At 31.8% G+C, this 17,686-nt stretch overlaps 1 protein-coding gene across 1 annotated transcript in view; it reads left to right on the forward strand.

The window, feature by feature from the left end:
* Positions 1-13,181, forward strand: part of LOC143048680 (centrosomal protein of 290 kDa-like) — a 62,209-nt gene extending 49,028 nt beyond the window's left edge. Inside the window, exons 49-56 of the mRNA XM_076222487.1 lie at positions 357-521; positions 6,563-6,685; positions 7,501-7,719; positions 9,070-9,162; positions 9,861-9,928; positions 10,598-10,688; positions 11,086-11,211; positions 12,071-13,181. Of these exons, the coding sequence (XP_076078602.1) occupies positions 357-521; positions 6,563-6,685; positions 7,501-7,719; positions 9,070-9,162; positions 9,861-9,928; positions 10,598-10,688; positions 11,086-11,211; positions 12,071-12,226 (1,041 nt within the window). The 3' untranslated portion in view covers positions 12,227-13,181. The remainder of the gene's footprint in view (positions 1-356; positions 522-6,562; positions 6,686-7,500; positions 7,720-9,069; positions 9,163-9,860; positions 9,929-10,597; positions 10,689-11,085; positions 11,212-12,070) is intronic.
* The last annotated feature ends 4,505 nt before the right edge of the window (positions 13,182-17,686 follow it).

Genomic DNA, 17,686 nt, shown 5'->3' on the forward strand with positions numbered 1-17,686 from the left:
TATTAAAAGATGATAAAAACCGTATCTGACACAAGATTTTTATGAAAAAAAGTTGAACTTCAGTTTGAATTACTAGTATTCTTGAAAACTATACTCTCAAATGTTCATGGCTCCCAATAGATTAGGAGAAGATAATGTGATGATAACCCAACATGTAAAAAAAGTCATGTAGGAAATGTATATCACTTCCCAAGTGAATTATTATTTTTTTTCTCCCTAGTCATACAGTTGAAAAATCAGATAGTCAGCTAAAAAACCAATTTAAATCAACGTGTGTCCTAATCTTAAAAATCAATCATTATTTTCTAGCTATAACAGTGATTTTAATTTGACAGTAGTTGTATATTTTTTTACAGATAGGAGAAAGTGGTAAGAGTACACGAGAGTTAGAGAAGACCGTAGCTTTGCTGAAGAAGGTGGTAGAGAGAGTTCAGACAGAGAATGAAATACTGAAGAAAACAGCTGCAGGGGAGGCTAATATACGTGTACAAACACTTCAGTTAGAAAATGACGGTCTAAAGGTAAAAATAGGTTATTGTATACAGATGCTAAAAGTAACAGATAGCGTTTTTAGCTCACCTGCGCAAAGGGCCAAGTGATCTTTTCTCATCAATTGGTGTCCATTGTCCTTGTCAGCGTCTGTAATCTTTTACAAAAATCCTCTACTCTGAAACTACTGGGCCAAAATGAACCAAACTTGGCCTTAATCATTCTTAGGGTATCTAGTTAAAGTAATGTATCTGATGATCCCTCCCTTTAACCTAGATGGCCTCCATGGCTAAAAATAGAACATAGGGGGATACAATGCAGTTTGGTATATATCTCTGAAACTAAAGCATTAAGAGCAAATCTGACTGGGTAAAAATGTATATCAAGTCAAGATCTATCTGCCCTGAAACTTTCACATGCATCAGACAACCTGTTTTGTGGTTGCTCCCCATGAATTTGAAAACTACTATAAATGCAGAGGTGAATATGATAAGCAAGACAAGTTCTTCACATCTGTCAGCATAGTCAAAATCATCAATCGACTCCTTATTATAGAGTTATTACTCTTCAATGATTATTTTGACCAATTTTTGTTGTTGTTTGCCTTATATCTTAAAACTCTAATAGACAGATAGAAAATTAGCTATGCTAAATCTACAATGAAGACAATATGGAGGAATGGTTAGATGACTCCTTATTTGAGTTATTGCCCTTTAAGGACAATTGTCTGTCTTATGCCATATAGGATAGAAAATTATAATCAATAAAGATGCACTTTAAATCACAAAAATTATCAGCAAGTCAAGATCTACTAACAATTCAAATTTTACTGATATAGTTTAGTAGACTGTTACTCTTTATCCTCTTTTGTGTTGAGTAAAAGTGTCCTTTGTTGAATATGCACCTAGAGCAAGGTGAGCAACACAGGCTCTTTAAGGAGGCTCGCGGGTATAAGATTTTCAGAAAAAAATTAAACATTTATTTTTCATTACAAATTTTATTTATTACCTGTAGTAGTTGTGACTTTATCATATGGTACAAACATCATTCCAAAAAATCAATTCGTGTTGGCCCCAGGTGACTTTTAAAATGTAGATATCATTACAAATGCTCCAAATTATCTCCCTTTGGTGCAAAAATGCCATTTTTTGGCATTAAAATTGAAATATCTTTTTTAACTCATCGGTGACCTATATTTTATATTGTTGTTTTCAAAGAAGCTGTACATAAACTAAATATTTGTAAAATTTAAGCGATTTCTGTAATTTAGTTATTTTTTTATTTCGATATTACCACTATTTCTGCTATTAGTTCAACAGAAAAAAGGGACATTAACAAAAATGTATGCTTCTTTCGAAGGCAGATTGTGAGCGTAAATGAACGGTGACCCCATTATTTTATTTTATTTTTCTATTAGGTATAAGATAAAGTTCATTTATAGTAAAATATTGAGAAATCCTATATTGAATAATGATTTAGACCCGCGAGCCCCCTTAAATCATCTAGTTTAGTTTTGTGTGCACATTCATAGAACAGATCCCACTGATAAAAAAGATCCCTATCCTCTTTTACTCTTGATTTGATTTCATTAAAACTATCAGAGTTTGGTAAATTCAGGTCTAAATTTATACAGATAAAATATTGTTTATCAAGTACTAGTATTGTACAGTTATGGTATGATAATATAATATAGATTAATATTACAGCTTTTGAAATATATGTGATTTTGTTTTAAGGGTAAGCTAGAACATCTAAGAAACAAGATGGGTTCTACATTATGAGAGAGATATACCAGTCAACAGTTTATGTAATATATGTGATTTTGTTTTTAGGGTCAGCTAGAACATCTAAGAAACAAGATGGGTTCTACATTATCAGAGAGATATACCTGTCAACAGTTTATGTAATATATGTGATTTTGTTTTTAGGGTCAGCTAGAACATCTAAGAAACAAAATGGGTTCTACATTATCAGAGAGATATACCTGTCAACAGTTTATGTAATATATGTGATTTTGTTTTTAGGGTCAGCTAGAACATCTAAGAAACAAGATGGGTTCTACATTATCAGAGAGATATACCTGTCAACAGTTTATGTAATATATGTGATTTTGTTTTTAGGGTCAGCTAGAACATCTAAGAAACAAGATGGGTTTTTCATTATCAGAGAGATATACCAGTCAACAGTTTATGTAATATATGTGATTTTGTTTTTAGGGTCAGCTAGAACATCTAAGAAACAAAATGGGTTCTACATTATCAGAGAGATATACCTGTCAACAGTTTATGTAATATATGTGATTTTGTTTTTAGGGTCAGCTAGAACATCTAAGAAACAAGATGGGTTCTACATTATCAGAGAGATATACCAGTCAACAGTTTATGTAATATATGTGATTTTGTTTTTAGGGTCAGCTAGAACATCTAAGAAACAAAATGGGTTCTACATTATCAGAGAGATATACCTGTCAACAGTTTATGTAATATATGTGATTTTGTTTTTAGGGTCAGCTAGAACATCTAAGAAACAAGATGGGTTCTACATTATCAGAGAGATATACCAGTCAACAGTTTATGTAATATATGTGATTTTGTTTTTAGGGTCAGCTAGAACATCTAAGAAACAAGATAAGTTCTACATTATCAGATTTTGTTTTTAGGGTCAGCTAGAACATCTAAGAAACAAGATAAGTTCTACATTATCAGATTTTATTTTTAGGGTCAGCTAGAACATCTAAGAAACAAGATGGGTTCTACATTATCAGAGAGATATACCAGTCAGCAGTTTATGTAATATATGTGATTTTGTTTTTGGAAAATGACGCAGTCATTGTTCCATTACTGGCGACCTGAACTTCATTACATTTCTCTGCCTACCGCGCTTGGTTTTGTATTTACTATTTTCTATACAAACTGGAATCTGCTTGTGTTATCATTAATTATGCATGAGAGGTCATTGTGTAGTAATCAGCCAGGAACCAGTTTACAAACTAACTGGTTTCTGCTTGTATTCCACTACACTCGGACAAAGTGTTGTAGTTTGACGGGAACCAGTTTAGAATTTGTAAACTACAAAACGTAATCGGTTATTGTTCATTCCGTTTTGGTGTTTCATACCGACTTTTATGGTTTGAATAAGCTTAAGACCCTTCAAACATTAATGTGATAGGTATATTAAAGACTGTTTTACAAAAGGATGGAACTGTTTTGCTTTCAAAGTCGTACTATAGTGATATCTGTTATGTACGGATTTCCACTCTCACCGGTTAATTTCTTTTTTTACACGTGCTTTTGAAACTTCCTGTTTAAACATCGCAAGTTTTAAAATTGTTTTTTGAGTGAATTTAACTTATTTTAACAATCATGAAGCGTTCCAGAATCATTTTCAAGCAGTTTCTTCTTCTCTTTGATGATGGAAAATAGGTTTTTCTCAAGAAAATACCGCAAACGATCGCAGAGGAATTGAAACGTACAAGTCAAGTCGGCACCTGGTTAAATTGGCATCTAGTCAAATCGGCACCTATTTGACGTCAATTCGGCATCCAATAATATTTGTTATAATATTTTCTATTCAATTAATTAATAACTGTTACCAAGTACATAGTGAATATGTTGTTGTGTATTTAGGTAAACAACAAAACCAAAGTGAAATTATGTTGTTGTGTATAAAGGTAAACAGCGAAGCCCTTACCCAAGCTGTTGTTTTAACAATTAGACAATTATTAAAAAAAAATGGAAAACTATGAGTCCCTTTCAATAAATCAAACTTTCATGCCAAATAATAAGCAAATTTAAGGTGTTTTTATTTCAGTAAAGTTTAAAAAGCATTAAACAAACAATCCTGTAAAATGCTCAACTGGTTTAAATAATGCATAAAAATATCCAATATCTCATGTATTAGTCCAAATAATTATGACGTCTGGCAAGGCTATTTTATTTTTTTTCTGTGACGTCTTCCTACGAAGTTCGTAGGAAGGCTTTCTTAGGAAGGCGTCCCAGAAAAAAATTAACATAGCCTTGCGGTCATAGAAAGGTGTCCCAGAATAAAATTTAAAAAGCCTTGCCAGACGTAATAATTATTTTGACTACTCATATATATATCATTAAAAATACACCAAAAATGTCATTTAGTTGAGAAAAATAAATATATACAAAATGTACAATGAACACCCAAAAATGTGAAAGTTAGTATTTAACTCTTTTTGCTTAAATACTGAAAAAAATTCTGGCAACCCCTTACTTATTTTTACTCTTTTTGCTTAAAATACTGTTAAAATATATATTTAACATGGGTGACGAATTGACTATATCAGGTGTCGATTTAACCAGGTGCTGATTTGTCCAGGTGCCAATTTAACCATGTGCCGGTTTGACTAGAATTCTTTGACAAATGTTTGAAATTACCTGAGTTTCATTAGACCTTTGATAACAGTAACAAAAAGATTATTTACTTAATATTTTGTGGTATCAGGTCTGTTCGCGCCCAATACACTTTCGCACCTTGCAGGTTCGCACCTCGCACGTTCGCACCCAAGGTCCGTTCGCACTCTACTCATTCGCGCTCAATTTTAATTCAAATTCAAGTTGAATAATTGGAAAATCATGATTGTTGTTTTAAATTGCTTTGGTGTAAATACTGAATGTATTTATAGCTTGGTATGAGTAAAACATTGAAGATTTTGAAGGAAAAACACAAAAGATAATTGTTTTTAACAGCTTGGTCCCTTTGATCTGAAACAACGAAACAATAAAATATAGGAACCAAAATATAGCAATCCATTATTATAACCAAAACATGATAAAATCTATTCAACACACAAAAAAAAACATAGTCAGAATCTCACTTCATTTTGAAAGAAGTCAATGAAACAAAGTTATAGCAATACACTAACCAAAACATGATTAAGAGTTATTCAACACAAAATAAAACGTTGACAAAATACCACTTTAATTAGAAAGGATTATTATTATTTTTAACAATACGCTATCCAAAACATGATTAAGATTTATTCAACACAAATAAAAATGCTGTCTCACTTTATTTTGGGACAATGACAACAATTATACTTATAAGAAAACACTTGCTTACAGAGTTATTAAACACAAAACCAATTAAGATTGGGTGCAAACATTTAGGGTGTGAAAGTGAAAGGGGGCGAACATGAGTGGGCGCGAACGGACCCGGATTCAGACTACCGGTATGTACCAGTGAAAAATATACAAGCCTTTCTACGGTATTTATTTGTACAATTCAGGTAGTCTTGACCTATTCATTTGTCTTAAAAAAACAGCCAGTTGTCACCTTCACTTCACACACACACATATATACGAATATCAATTATATGCTTACGAGACATGTTGCATTGTTAAACTAATTACGGTATGTGAAAATCAAGACTTGCATAAAAACTATCCCAATATTAGAGACAGTGGCGTCATTTTTCTTCAGAGCTTTCAGCTCTTTGATTAGGGTCAGCTAGAACATCTAAGAAACAAGATAAGTTCTACATTATGAGATTTTATTTTTAGGGTCAGCTAGAAGATCTAAGAAACAAGATAAGTTCTACATTATCAGATTTTGTTTTTAGGGTCAGCTAGAAGATTTAAGAAACAAGATAAGTTCTACATTATCAGATTTTGTTTTTAGGGTCAGCTAGAAGATCTAAGAAACAAGATAAGTTCTACATTATCAGATTTTGTTTTTAGGGTCAGCTAGAAGATTTAAGAAACAAGATAAGTTCTACATTATCAGATTTTGTTTTTATGGTCAGCTAGAAGATCTAAGAACAAGATAAGTTCTACATTATCAGATTTTGTTTTTAGGGTCAGCTAGAAGATCTAAGAAACAAGATGGGTTCTACATTATCAGAGAGATATACCAGTCAGCAGTTTATGTAATATATGTGATTTTGTTTTTAGGGTCAGCTAGAACATCTAAGAAACAAGATAAGTTCTACATTATGTGATTTTGTTTTTAGGGTCAGCTAGAAGATCCAAGAAACAAGATGGGTTCTACATTATCAGAGAGATGTACCAGTCAGCAGTTTATGTAATATATGTGATTTTGTTTTTAGGGTCAGCTAGAAGATCTAAGAAACAAGATGGGTTCTACATTATCAGAGAGATATACCAGTCAGCAGAAGGGTACAGCTAAGATGATGACAGACTATGAGAAAATGAGGAAAGATTTAATGAAGGTAACTAATAATACAAAGTTAAGACATATTCAGGCATATTCAGGCATCTAAAGTGAACTGTAAAAGAAACTGATCATACATACTTACCAATCAAGTACAGATTGTCATTCTTTTTATTAACTGGATTTTGGTTTTTGATTTGGGGATATGGGGTGCTGGCAGGCGAGCGGCTGCCAAACAGGGTCCGTCCATTTACTCATAATCCGTTCAACCAAAGCTTTCAAAATTGAATATGTTGTTAATGATGACAAAATGGAGGATAAGTTAAATATTGATGATTTTCACCTCCACTGTTCAGGAGTTAGGGTTCTTGAAAGATTGAAAAATGGTCTTTCCAGTCGTGTCTGTGTTTTAACTCTTGAACCATTCAACCAAAGCTTTTCAAAATCATCAATAATGTTCAGAAGTAATGGTACTTGTGATATTGAAAATTCCAGGATTAAATCTCAGGCTGAAACCTTGGCATTGATACCCAGGCCAGTATGTTGAAAGACCATGTATTGTGATCTGTATGTAGATAATACCTTGCATTATTTGAAAACAAACACTTCATTTGATGTACTACAAATAAAACATTGTATCATATTAATTTATATCATACTCCAAAATGACATTCTAAGTATAAACATTTATCAATGAATGGACTTTTTTTTGTGAAATGTATGTCCATTTTAACATTTTGATATACCAAGGGGAATTACTCAAGTTTCCCACAAGTCATCCTTTGTGTTGTTACGTTTATTGGACATTCTGTTTCCTAGTGTCCACAGTCAATTTTCAGTACAACCAAATAAATTTGAATTTATAATTGGCAGGAAATAGAAACCAATGAGAAGTTACGTTCAGAGATCAGAAACCTGGAATTCCAAAAAGAACAATTAAATGCCCAGTTACAGGATTCTAAATCTATGTCAGCATTAGACAGGACAACAGGTTCACAACAGTCAGTTGATACCAAGGGATGGAAGGCATCTGTAGCTACTAGGATGTATGAAGGCAAACTTAAAGATGTAGAAACAGATCTGGCTAAAAAGGTAGGATCATCTAGACCTATGAGAACAAGAATACAAGTTGCAATGTTTTGATAGACATCTTTTCTTTCAATGGTGTTTATGCTAGGTGCTATAAATTTTTATGCTGTGATGTTGGGGTTTTTTTTGTTGTTTTTTGTGGTGACAGCAAAATTGCTTGAGACAGTGCTTTGATAAACTGTGTTGATAAGGATCAAAGATCATAGATGTTTAAATTGAGTTTTATAACTTGCTTATTGTCGTGCCTGCAACTTTTGTTGCAGAAAGCTCCACATAGGGATAGTGATCCAGCAGCAGCGGGGGCGTTAGCTCACTTCTTAAAAGCTTTATATTTTAGAAGGTGGAAGACCTGGATGCTTCATACTTTGTATATAGATGCTTCATGTTACGAAGTTTCCGTCAGTCACATGTCCAATGTCCTTGACCTCATTTTCATGGTTCAGTGACCACTTGAAAACAAAGTTCAAATTTTTTGTAATGTTGAATTCTCTCTTATTATAAGTAATAGGATAACTATATTTGATATGTGCGTACCTTGCAAGGTCCTCGTGTCTGTCGGACAGTTTTCACTTGACCTCGACCTCATTTCATGGATCAGTGAACCAGGTTAAGTTTTGGTGGTCAAGTCCATATCTAAGATACTATAAGCAATAGGGCTGGTATATTTGGTGTATGGAAGGACTGTAAGGTGTACATGTCCAACTGGCAGGTGTCATCTGACCTTGACCTCATTTTCATGGTTCAGTGGTTATAGTTAAATTTTTGTGTTTTGGTCTGTTTTTCTCATACCATATGCCATAGGTCTACTATATTTGTTGTATGGAATGATTGTTAAGTGTACATGTCTAGCGGGCAGATGTCATGTGACCTTGACCTCATTTTCATGGTTCAGGGGTCAAAGTTAAGTTTTTGAGTTTTGGTCTTTTTATCTAATGCTATATGCCATAGGTCAACTATATTTGGTGTATGGAAATATTTTATGATCTTTATGTCAGTCGAGCAGGTTTTATTTAACCGTGACCTCATTTTCACGGTTCATTGCACAGTGTTAAGTTTTTTTGTTTTGGTCTATTTTTCTTAAACTATAAGTAATGTGTCAACTATATATGTTGTATAGAAGCATTGTTAGCTGTACCTGTCTGCCTGGCATGGTTCATCTGACCTGGACCTCTTTTTCAAGGTTCATTGGTCTTTGTTTAGTTATCTTGGTTAATGTTAAGTTTATGTGACAGTTGTAATAAAGCTTAGCTTTATACTTAGGACTATCAACATAATATCAATGATTAGTATAGAAGGCGAGACATTTCAGCGTGTGCACTCTTGTTTTAAACATTAATCCTATTTTTATTTTAGAATAAGATGTTATCAGATACAAAGATTTTACTGAAGGAAGCTGCCGAGAGGGAGCAGTTATTACTTCAGGAAAGAGAGGAACTGAGACAAAAAGTAAGATAACATAGAAATTATTGTTCAAGCTTATTTCAAATTCAAAAAAATCCTATAGATTTGATAATAAATTTTATAAATTCCAGGAAATCATTTATCCACAGAAGAATAGAATGTTTTTCAATCCATGATAATTGGTACCCTAAAAGTGGAATAAATCTACTGTCAACCACTATTGAAAACCTATCTGTCTTAAAATTTTCCTATTTACATTATTTAAAGATGCACTGGAAAGGTAATTGTGTATATAAAAAATAAGGAGCTGTGGATGATTGCCAAAAATGCAATGATACAACTATCCATCAAAGTTGAAACACAATGGATGTAAGCAATTAAAGGCAACATTACAGCCTTCAACAATGAGAATAATCATCCTCAACTCTTGTCTGCTCTTTGGTTGGGTTGTTGTCTCTTTGACACATTCTTTGACATGAATAATATGAAATAATTCCATTCAAAACTAACAGTCTAATTTATAACAAAACAATTTACGAAAAACAGATATGACAGACCTGAAATAAATACCACCAATGAACTTGGTACAGGCACATATAGAATTTGGCAAGGTTTACTTACAAAACACTATTTATGTAACAGAGTATTCTGATGTAATTTTTTTTTATTGATTAAAAAATCTATTAATTACATTTAGGTATTTTTTTTTTTATTGATTAAAAAATCTTATTATTTACATTTAGGTATCAGCTATGGAGAGGTTTCCTAAGGGACACAAAGGAGATATGGGTAGAGACTTACAGCAATCAAGGTACAGCTTATTTATAACAGTCTTAAAAAATATAAACACAGCTAATTGTAATGGGGTTACCATCACATTATCAGTATGTTGCTGTTGTAATGTGTTACTGATTTTGTTACTGAAGTGTTGTCAGACTTTGAAGGTTAAAAATGTATTTTAGTCTTTTTTTTCAAGCAATATGATAACATTTATTGAATTGGTTTGTGTTTGGTTACAATTTTCTAGTAGAGTATTTTCAAATTTACTAAAGTAAGTTATGCTTTCTAGAATAAATAATTCAAAAAAATATTTATATTTAAATATGTTAACGTTTTAAAATATTTTTTTTACATGGAAATATTTATGATCTTAAAGCTTACTGTGTAAGATGAATACTGAAGTACTCAATGAAAAATACTGTCAAAAGAGGAAACTTTATTTTTTCTAATTTCATTACTTAGAATAAATGGTGAAACTATACCCACGGATTTGTTTTATATTGGAATTAAGAATCACCAACAAGAAGGTTAAGAAAATAAAATATTGTGAACAGGTTTGGCACAAGAAATGGCCACATTTAAACTTTTAGAAATGTTACTCTATCATAATTGTCAGTGCTATGTTTTGGTATTGTGTTTGTAAAATTACAGCCATACAATGTTTTTGTCTATGATCAGTTCTTTTATATTTTAATTCCAGACTACAGATAGAGAGATTAGAGAATGAGAAACAAGAATTACTACACAAAATAACAGTGCTAAAACAACAGACAGGACCTGGTGCTCAAGAGGTAAGTTTAATGTTCATATATTTTGATAAGTATCTGAATTGCCTACATGAAAACAACAACTTAAGATATTTGATTTAATAAAACTATTTATTCATTAATATGTTATTGCCATTATATTGTTTATTTAACTTCTACTTTGGCATAAGTTATTTTATGGCCCAGCTGAAGCCAGCCTCAGGTGGAGGATTTTCTCGCTGTTTTGCAGAACTGCCTTGGTTTTGTTGTTGTGTGCACATATTTCTGTCCTGGTCAAACCAAAATCCTGTAAGTTGGTATTTTCAACATCACTATTAGGCTTAGCTAAGGGTTGTGATTAGGATAATAGTTAGATATAATTTAGTTTATCCCCATATGGACTCAGAATATGTGATTTCAATTTATGTCAATATATTTTTAGTATGACACAGATGCTCAGAATAAGATGGCTGCCTATGACAGACTGATGAATGAAAATGTAGAGATAAAAATGAGTCTGAAGTCAGCTAAAACAGAGAAAGATAAAATGAGACTAGAAGTAGAAAGAGTAAGTTAAACAAAAATAAGTTTATTTTATATCATTGATCTCCTCTTATATTTATGTTTCAGTAAATTTTTTCTCTTGTTATATAAAAAAAGTGTTCCCATTGTATGTTTCTTTTCTTTGAACGTGTGAGCATGTTCAGTTAGGATGTTCTTTAATTTGTGAGTATGGGAGGTTATTTATTGATTAGGAGCAAATAGTGAAATGTCATGCTTCTGTCTTAAATATGGTAATTTATTATTCTTAATGCATTTAATTTGATATTGTCTGGTTATTACTTTCTTTTTATTGAAATACATATAAAAAGCAATAGATCATTTCATAATAAAATAGAAAAACAAAGGATATGTGGTATCCATCTGTGACATAAAATCAGTACATGCACAGCAAAATTAGATTCACAAAAAGCAAAGGAACAGCACTGATATAGCAGTTTTTCATCTTAAAGTCACAGTGAAGCCTTCAACATGGTGCCAAAAAATGCATAGTAGAAGTCAAATAGTTAAAACATACAAATAATATGACCAAATAAGATATGAGCAGCTTCAAATAGAAACCGAACTTATGCAAGTGCATGTTAACATATACCTTGATTAGATTTTGAACGATTTTGGAACATTCAAATGTGAAATAAAAAGATGAATGTTAGTATGCTTTGTATAAGGTTCTTTAATCATGTATATCGGCTCAATTTTCAAACAGACTTTGCATATAAATTCTTTCCCACCCGAATAAGTAAACAGATGTACTGATATTTATTTGCAGAAGGTTGATTTCTATCACATGCATCTCTTAAGGTTCGTTATATGTTTTGAAAGAGTTCTGAAGTTTTTAAACTGATTTGACATTATTTTTTATTCAGATGAAGAAAGAACTACACAATTTTGGTCCTGATTTCTTTGAAGAAATAGAAGACTTAAAATATAATTATAAACAGGCTTTAGAGAAGAACATTTTATATGAAGAAAAAATGACACAATATGGATTAACGATAGATTTACCTGGAGGAGGACATTGACCTTTGTGAATACATGTAATGATTAGTCCTATACATATAGTGAATCTCTCCGATATTGTAATGGAAAGATCTGTTGAATATGTCATATGATTGGAGATGATTGAGTTTATATTCAGGAATTGTGGAATATTATGAATTTGATATTTTTAATACAAATTTATTGATATCAAGATTAAAAAAAAATTCTGATGAGCTAGTGGTAAGCTTTTGATTTGTCTGTATTGGTATAGCCAAATAGAACAATGTCAGTGTATTAGTTAGAGAGTGTAGTAATGTGCCAAGTTAAACAACAATTTTTAATTTTTGCTGAAATTAACCAATGGGTCTAAGTTTATAGTCATCTTCCAAGTTAAATAGTTGGTTTGAATGGAAAATTCATTGACTAAATGGGAAAAATAAGAGAGTAGATATGTATCAGTTTGTATCATTAAATTTACTCTAATTGTTTTTAGTGCTCTATGATGGCAATTATTTACTCTACAGTTCAATTTGGATTTTTCAGAAATAAATATTTATTTATCTAAGGACAAAGGAAATATTTTAAATTATGTTTATCTGTAATTTTAGTGTCCTTGATTTTAGTTTAGTTCATTGCTGGCTGTTACGTTTTCTTCATGTAACATCAACAGTTAATGTTTTACTAAAAAATCACATTAGGAACAAATCATATTTTGTAGCATTAGGATTTCCATTGCTGCATTTCTTAGTTTAAATAGATTATATGCAGATGCATACTTTTTTTTCTTTTCTAATACTTGTGTAACTGTAGAACTATATGTAAAAAATAACTTTATTATAACTAGATCAAAAGAGCATCGTGTTAGACTTTATCTGTGATATTAATGTGAATATTTGTGTAAAGTTATCTATTTATATGTTTATCCATTCCATCCATATATACATTAGTGACTGCCGTCCAAAGATATATGTAGAAGTTTTTTTAAATAAAAAAGCGTCAGAATATATAATGTTCTTATTTCTTATTTAATGTTTGCATCATTTCTTTTATATATCAAGTTCATTCTTTTTATTCCTCAGAAACTTCGTAGAAAATGAATAAAATCAAGATAAATTTTGAAATGATTTCCCATTCATAGTAGAAGTCATGATCATTCTTCAAGTTACTGTCATGTATAATTTAATTTCCGCACATATTTTCTTCTATATAGTAGTTTCCATTTCATTATAGGGTTGGAACTGAACATATTTCTTTTCCAAACAAACAAACAAATATTTAGAATGCTTAAAGAATATACTAGCAATTTTATCTTTATGAGCAAAACTTTTATTGTTTAAATATAGATTACTGATAGTAAAGGATTGCAAATGAAACCACTACCAATAATGACCATATGTCAAAAATGTTAATACACATACCTTAAAAGAAGCATCAATAGGTCATTGGAATACTAAAGGTGTAATACCATCAAATCATAGTAAGTCACATCCAGTTGCGTACGAAAAGGGGTAAAACAAATATTCCTTTGAATTTAACATTTATAGGAAATTAATTTCTTGGTCATAAACATATCTTGGGTATTTCAAAGCACCATTAATTTTTTTTTTTTTTGGGGGGGGGAGGGGGATTCTATAGAATATTTTGTAAATTTGAGGTAACCTGGTTACTTAAGCATGTACACCGGTAAACAGAGGTGAACATTTGATTGGTTAACTTCCAGTGATGGTTATTTTCTTAAAGGCAATGAAATGTTATGTGAAATACTGTGGATTCATTATTATTCGTTGGATACCAATTTTTATGGATTTCTTGGGTATATGTGAAACACGAATTTAAATATTCAACGTTATACAAATTTCTATAAAGTTGTATCCAGAATTTGGCAGAACCACGAAATCCCATATCCACGAAAATGCAAGGTTTTGGCAATCCTCGAAATATGGTACCCACGAAAATAAATGAATCCACAGTATTGACCTTAGTATTTCTTTATTTGGAACAAAGATAAATTCTGCACAATTTTTTGAAAAGTGCAACTTTTACAAAGACTAAAAGAGGAAAATAAATGCAAATGTAAAAGAATCAAAAAAAGAAATCCAAGGAGCTGATTAATACTACAAGTGTTTTAATAAAGGGTGAAAACAACCACTATCAACAACAAACTCATACCTTGGTACAGGTACATAAAGAATGTGACAGAGTAAAACATGTGTGTAAAACTCATTAAAGGTACAAGGCTTTAATTTTTATATTGCAGTCTACATGTTTTGTTGTCCAGTGTCCATGTTCAGGTGTAAACTTTTGCAATGTGTCTTTCCTCTGAAATCACTCGACCAATTTCAACCAAAACTTATCATAGAACTTGGGGGTTGAATTCAGTTTTGGGCTTTTATCCAAAACATAACAAAACTGTCTGCAAAATTGGATTATCCATTTTGAAATTATTGTCATTGAGATGTCAATTGTTTTCAAGTTTCGCAGTAATCTTAAAAAACTTAAACAGATAGAAAGCAATTTTAAAGAGTGAGTTTGAAAGGACAATAAGAAATACAAAGGTATCAACATGGAAGAATTTTATTTGACCCCTTATAGGAATATTACAATACTCATTTTAATACTTTTTGCAAAATTTATTATGGATGGAGAAAAGTGACACAAGCTAATGCGTTCAGGAAATTGAGATTTATGAGTAATAAGTTAACATGGATGAATTGTCTTTTAACCCATTATAGGAGTTATTGCTTTTTAAAAAACTATTTTTCCTCAGAGTTTTTTGTTACCTGGCTAAAAGTCCAAGTGAGCTTTTGTCATCACTCTGCGTCCTTTGTGGTCTGTTTAAATAACTTTACCACAAATCAATTCCACTGAAACTTGTGGGCTAAACTTAACGGAAACTGGCCACAATCGCCATTTATACAATGTGTCTGATGACCCTGCCTAACAAATAAGATGGTCGACATGGCGTAAAATAGAACATAGTGTTAAAATGCAAGTTTTGTCTATTATTTTCCAAAACAGCTTTAAATAGAGAAATTTTGACAGCGGCAAAAATGTTCACAATGTGTGAGCTCTTCCTATTGTCTATACATGTTAAAACTGTCAGACAACTACTAGTATTGCCCTTAAAAGATGAATTTTGCTTCTTAAATTGAATAATCGGGTGAGCGAAACAGGCTCGTTAATCATCTAGTTTGTAGTTGCAGAAACCGAAATGGTCAATTGATCGCTTATAGAAGTTATTGCTCATCAAAAAGTAAAATCACAAAAATACTGAACTCAGAGGAAAATCAATTCGGAAAGTCCATAATCACATGGCAAAATCAAATAACAAAACGCATCAAAAACGAATGGACAAGAACTGTCATATTCCTGACTTGGTACAGGCATTTTCAAATGTAGAAAATGGTGGATTGAACCTGGTTTTATAGCTAGCTAAACCTCTCACTTGTATGACAGTCGCATCAAATTCCATTATATAGTCACCGATGCGTGAACAAAACAAACAGACATAATAGGTAAAAATGTCAAAAATAGGGGTACAGCAGTCAACATTGTGTTATCATCTTAATCACTATAAAAACAACAAATGTAACGAAGAAGCACAAAAAGGCATACATCAAATTAACATCCTCATTTTGATTATATTATACGATTATATTTGTCTATGTAAAATGCACCCATCAAGGAAGGAGGGTATGGGTACTGGTGTAAAATTGCGCGTTTGAAATTCGCACAGGTAGACATGAAATAATTTTGTCGTTCAAAGTATGTCGGGATGCATAAATACAGTCACGCAAAATAGATATAACAAACACTGACTTAGCAGTTAAAGTAATAATAATAAATAAAATAATAGTGTGGTTCAAAGTATGACGTGATACATAAGTACAGAGTCACGTAAAATGTATATCACAAAAAAAGGGTTGGTTAACAGTAAAAGTAATATTAATGAATAAAATAATTTTGTCATTCAAAGTATGACAAGATACATAGGTACAGAGTCACATCATAAAATAATTTTGTCATTCAAAGTATGACAAGATACATAGGTACAGAGTCACATCATAAAATAATTTTGTCGTTCAAAGTATGATGGGATACATAAGCACAGAGATACGTCAAAAGGATATCTCAAAAAACAGACAACAGTAAAAGTAATATTAATAAAGACAAATAAAAGAATAATATAACACGTAATTAAGATGATAAACAACGTCAGTACGCAAAATCTATACTTCAAGACCATCGTGTATTATTTGTGAAGTTGATACGGAATATTTATCAACAAGTTCTGGGTACCTTCCGATGAACTTTTTTAGAAAAAGGACGAGACGTTCTTTGACATACCCCTGGTTCATCAACTTTCTGCTCAGACACTGGTGACGTTTTACAAAGTCTGAGTAGGAGCTGCAAGCTCTTGAATACCGAATAAGTTGGGAAATGTATATTCCATATGCAGGTGAAGTTGGTATGTTGCTACTAAGGTGGGGGAAATTGATAATTTCAAAATCAAAATCGTCTCGTTTGTCATAGATTCTGGTACTAAGATGACTGTGTATGTCAAATTCGAGGTATAAGTCTAAAAATGAGGCGGATGAAGCCGTGTCTGTTGTCTCTTTAATTTCTAGTTCTGGTGGATATATTAATGGAACCCAATCAGAAAAGTTAGGATTGTTAATGGAAAGAACATCATCAATATATCTGAAAGTGAAATTAAATAACCTGGCTTCTTTGATCTTCTTGTTTTTGACAAGTGTCTGAAGGAACTCCGATTCATATGAAAACAAGAAGAGGTCAGCAAGGAGAGGCGCGCAGTTCGTTCCCATAGGAATGCCGACAGTTTGTTGAAAAAGTCTACCTCCAAACTCAACAAATATGTTGTCGATAAGAAACTCCAGCATACTGACCACTTGTTCTTTTGTGTAGCAGGTTTTACCTTTTTGTTTGTCACTATTAACGAAATATGCCTTATGAAATCCTAAAGTAATAAATTTATAGCGTATGCTACCATTTTTATGTTGAAAGGCATTGTGGATTATTTCTTTTAGGCGATTTTTCAATTTCACATGGGGAATGGTGGTATACAGGGTTGAAAAATCAAAAGTTTTGATAGAACTAATTTCAGAAATAGACCGAGATTTAAAATTGTCTAGAAGTTCTTTCGAATTTTTAAGAATCCACATATGGTTAATACCACTACGCGAGTAAACAGTTTCACAGTATTTCTGAAGACCCTCTTTCACTGCGGATAAAATTTTAGTCAATCTAATGGACAATTCTTTAGTGGAACATGAAGATGAGCCAGCAATATACCGTTGTTTGTACGGAATTTTATGAAGCTTTGGTATCCAATACAAACAAGGTAAGTCCTCCGATTTGGTGTTCAATGTAATGTTTATGGAAGCCATGAAGGACTTATGATTTGCTAAAATCTCATCCTTGTCAAATGATATGTCTTTGTATGTGGGATTACCTGAGTGCTCATTTATACCCAATTCTTT

Source organism: Mytilus galloprovincialis, chromosome 10 (assembly GCF_965363235.1).
Source record: "Mytilus galloprovincialis chromosome 10, xbMytGall1.hap1.1, whole genome shotgun sequence".
Lineage (NCBI taxonomy): Eukaryota > Metazoa > Mollusca > Bivalvia > Mytilida > Mytilidae > Mytilus > Mytilus galloprovincialis.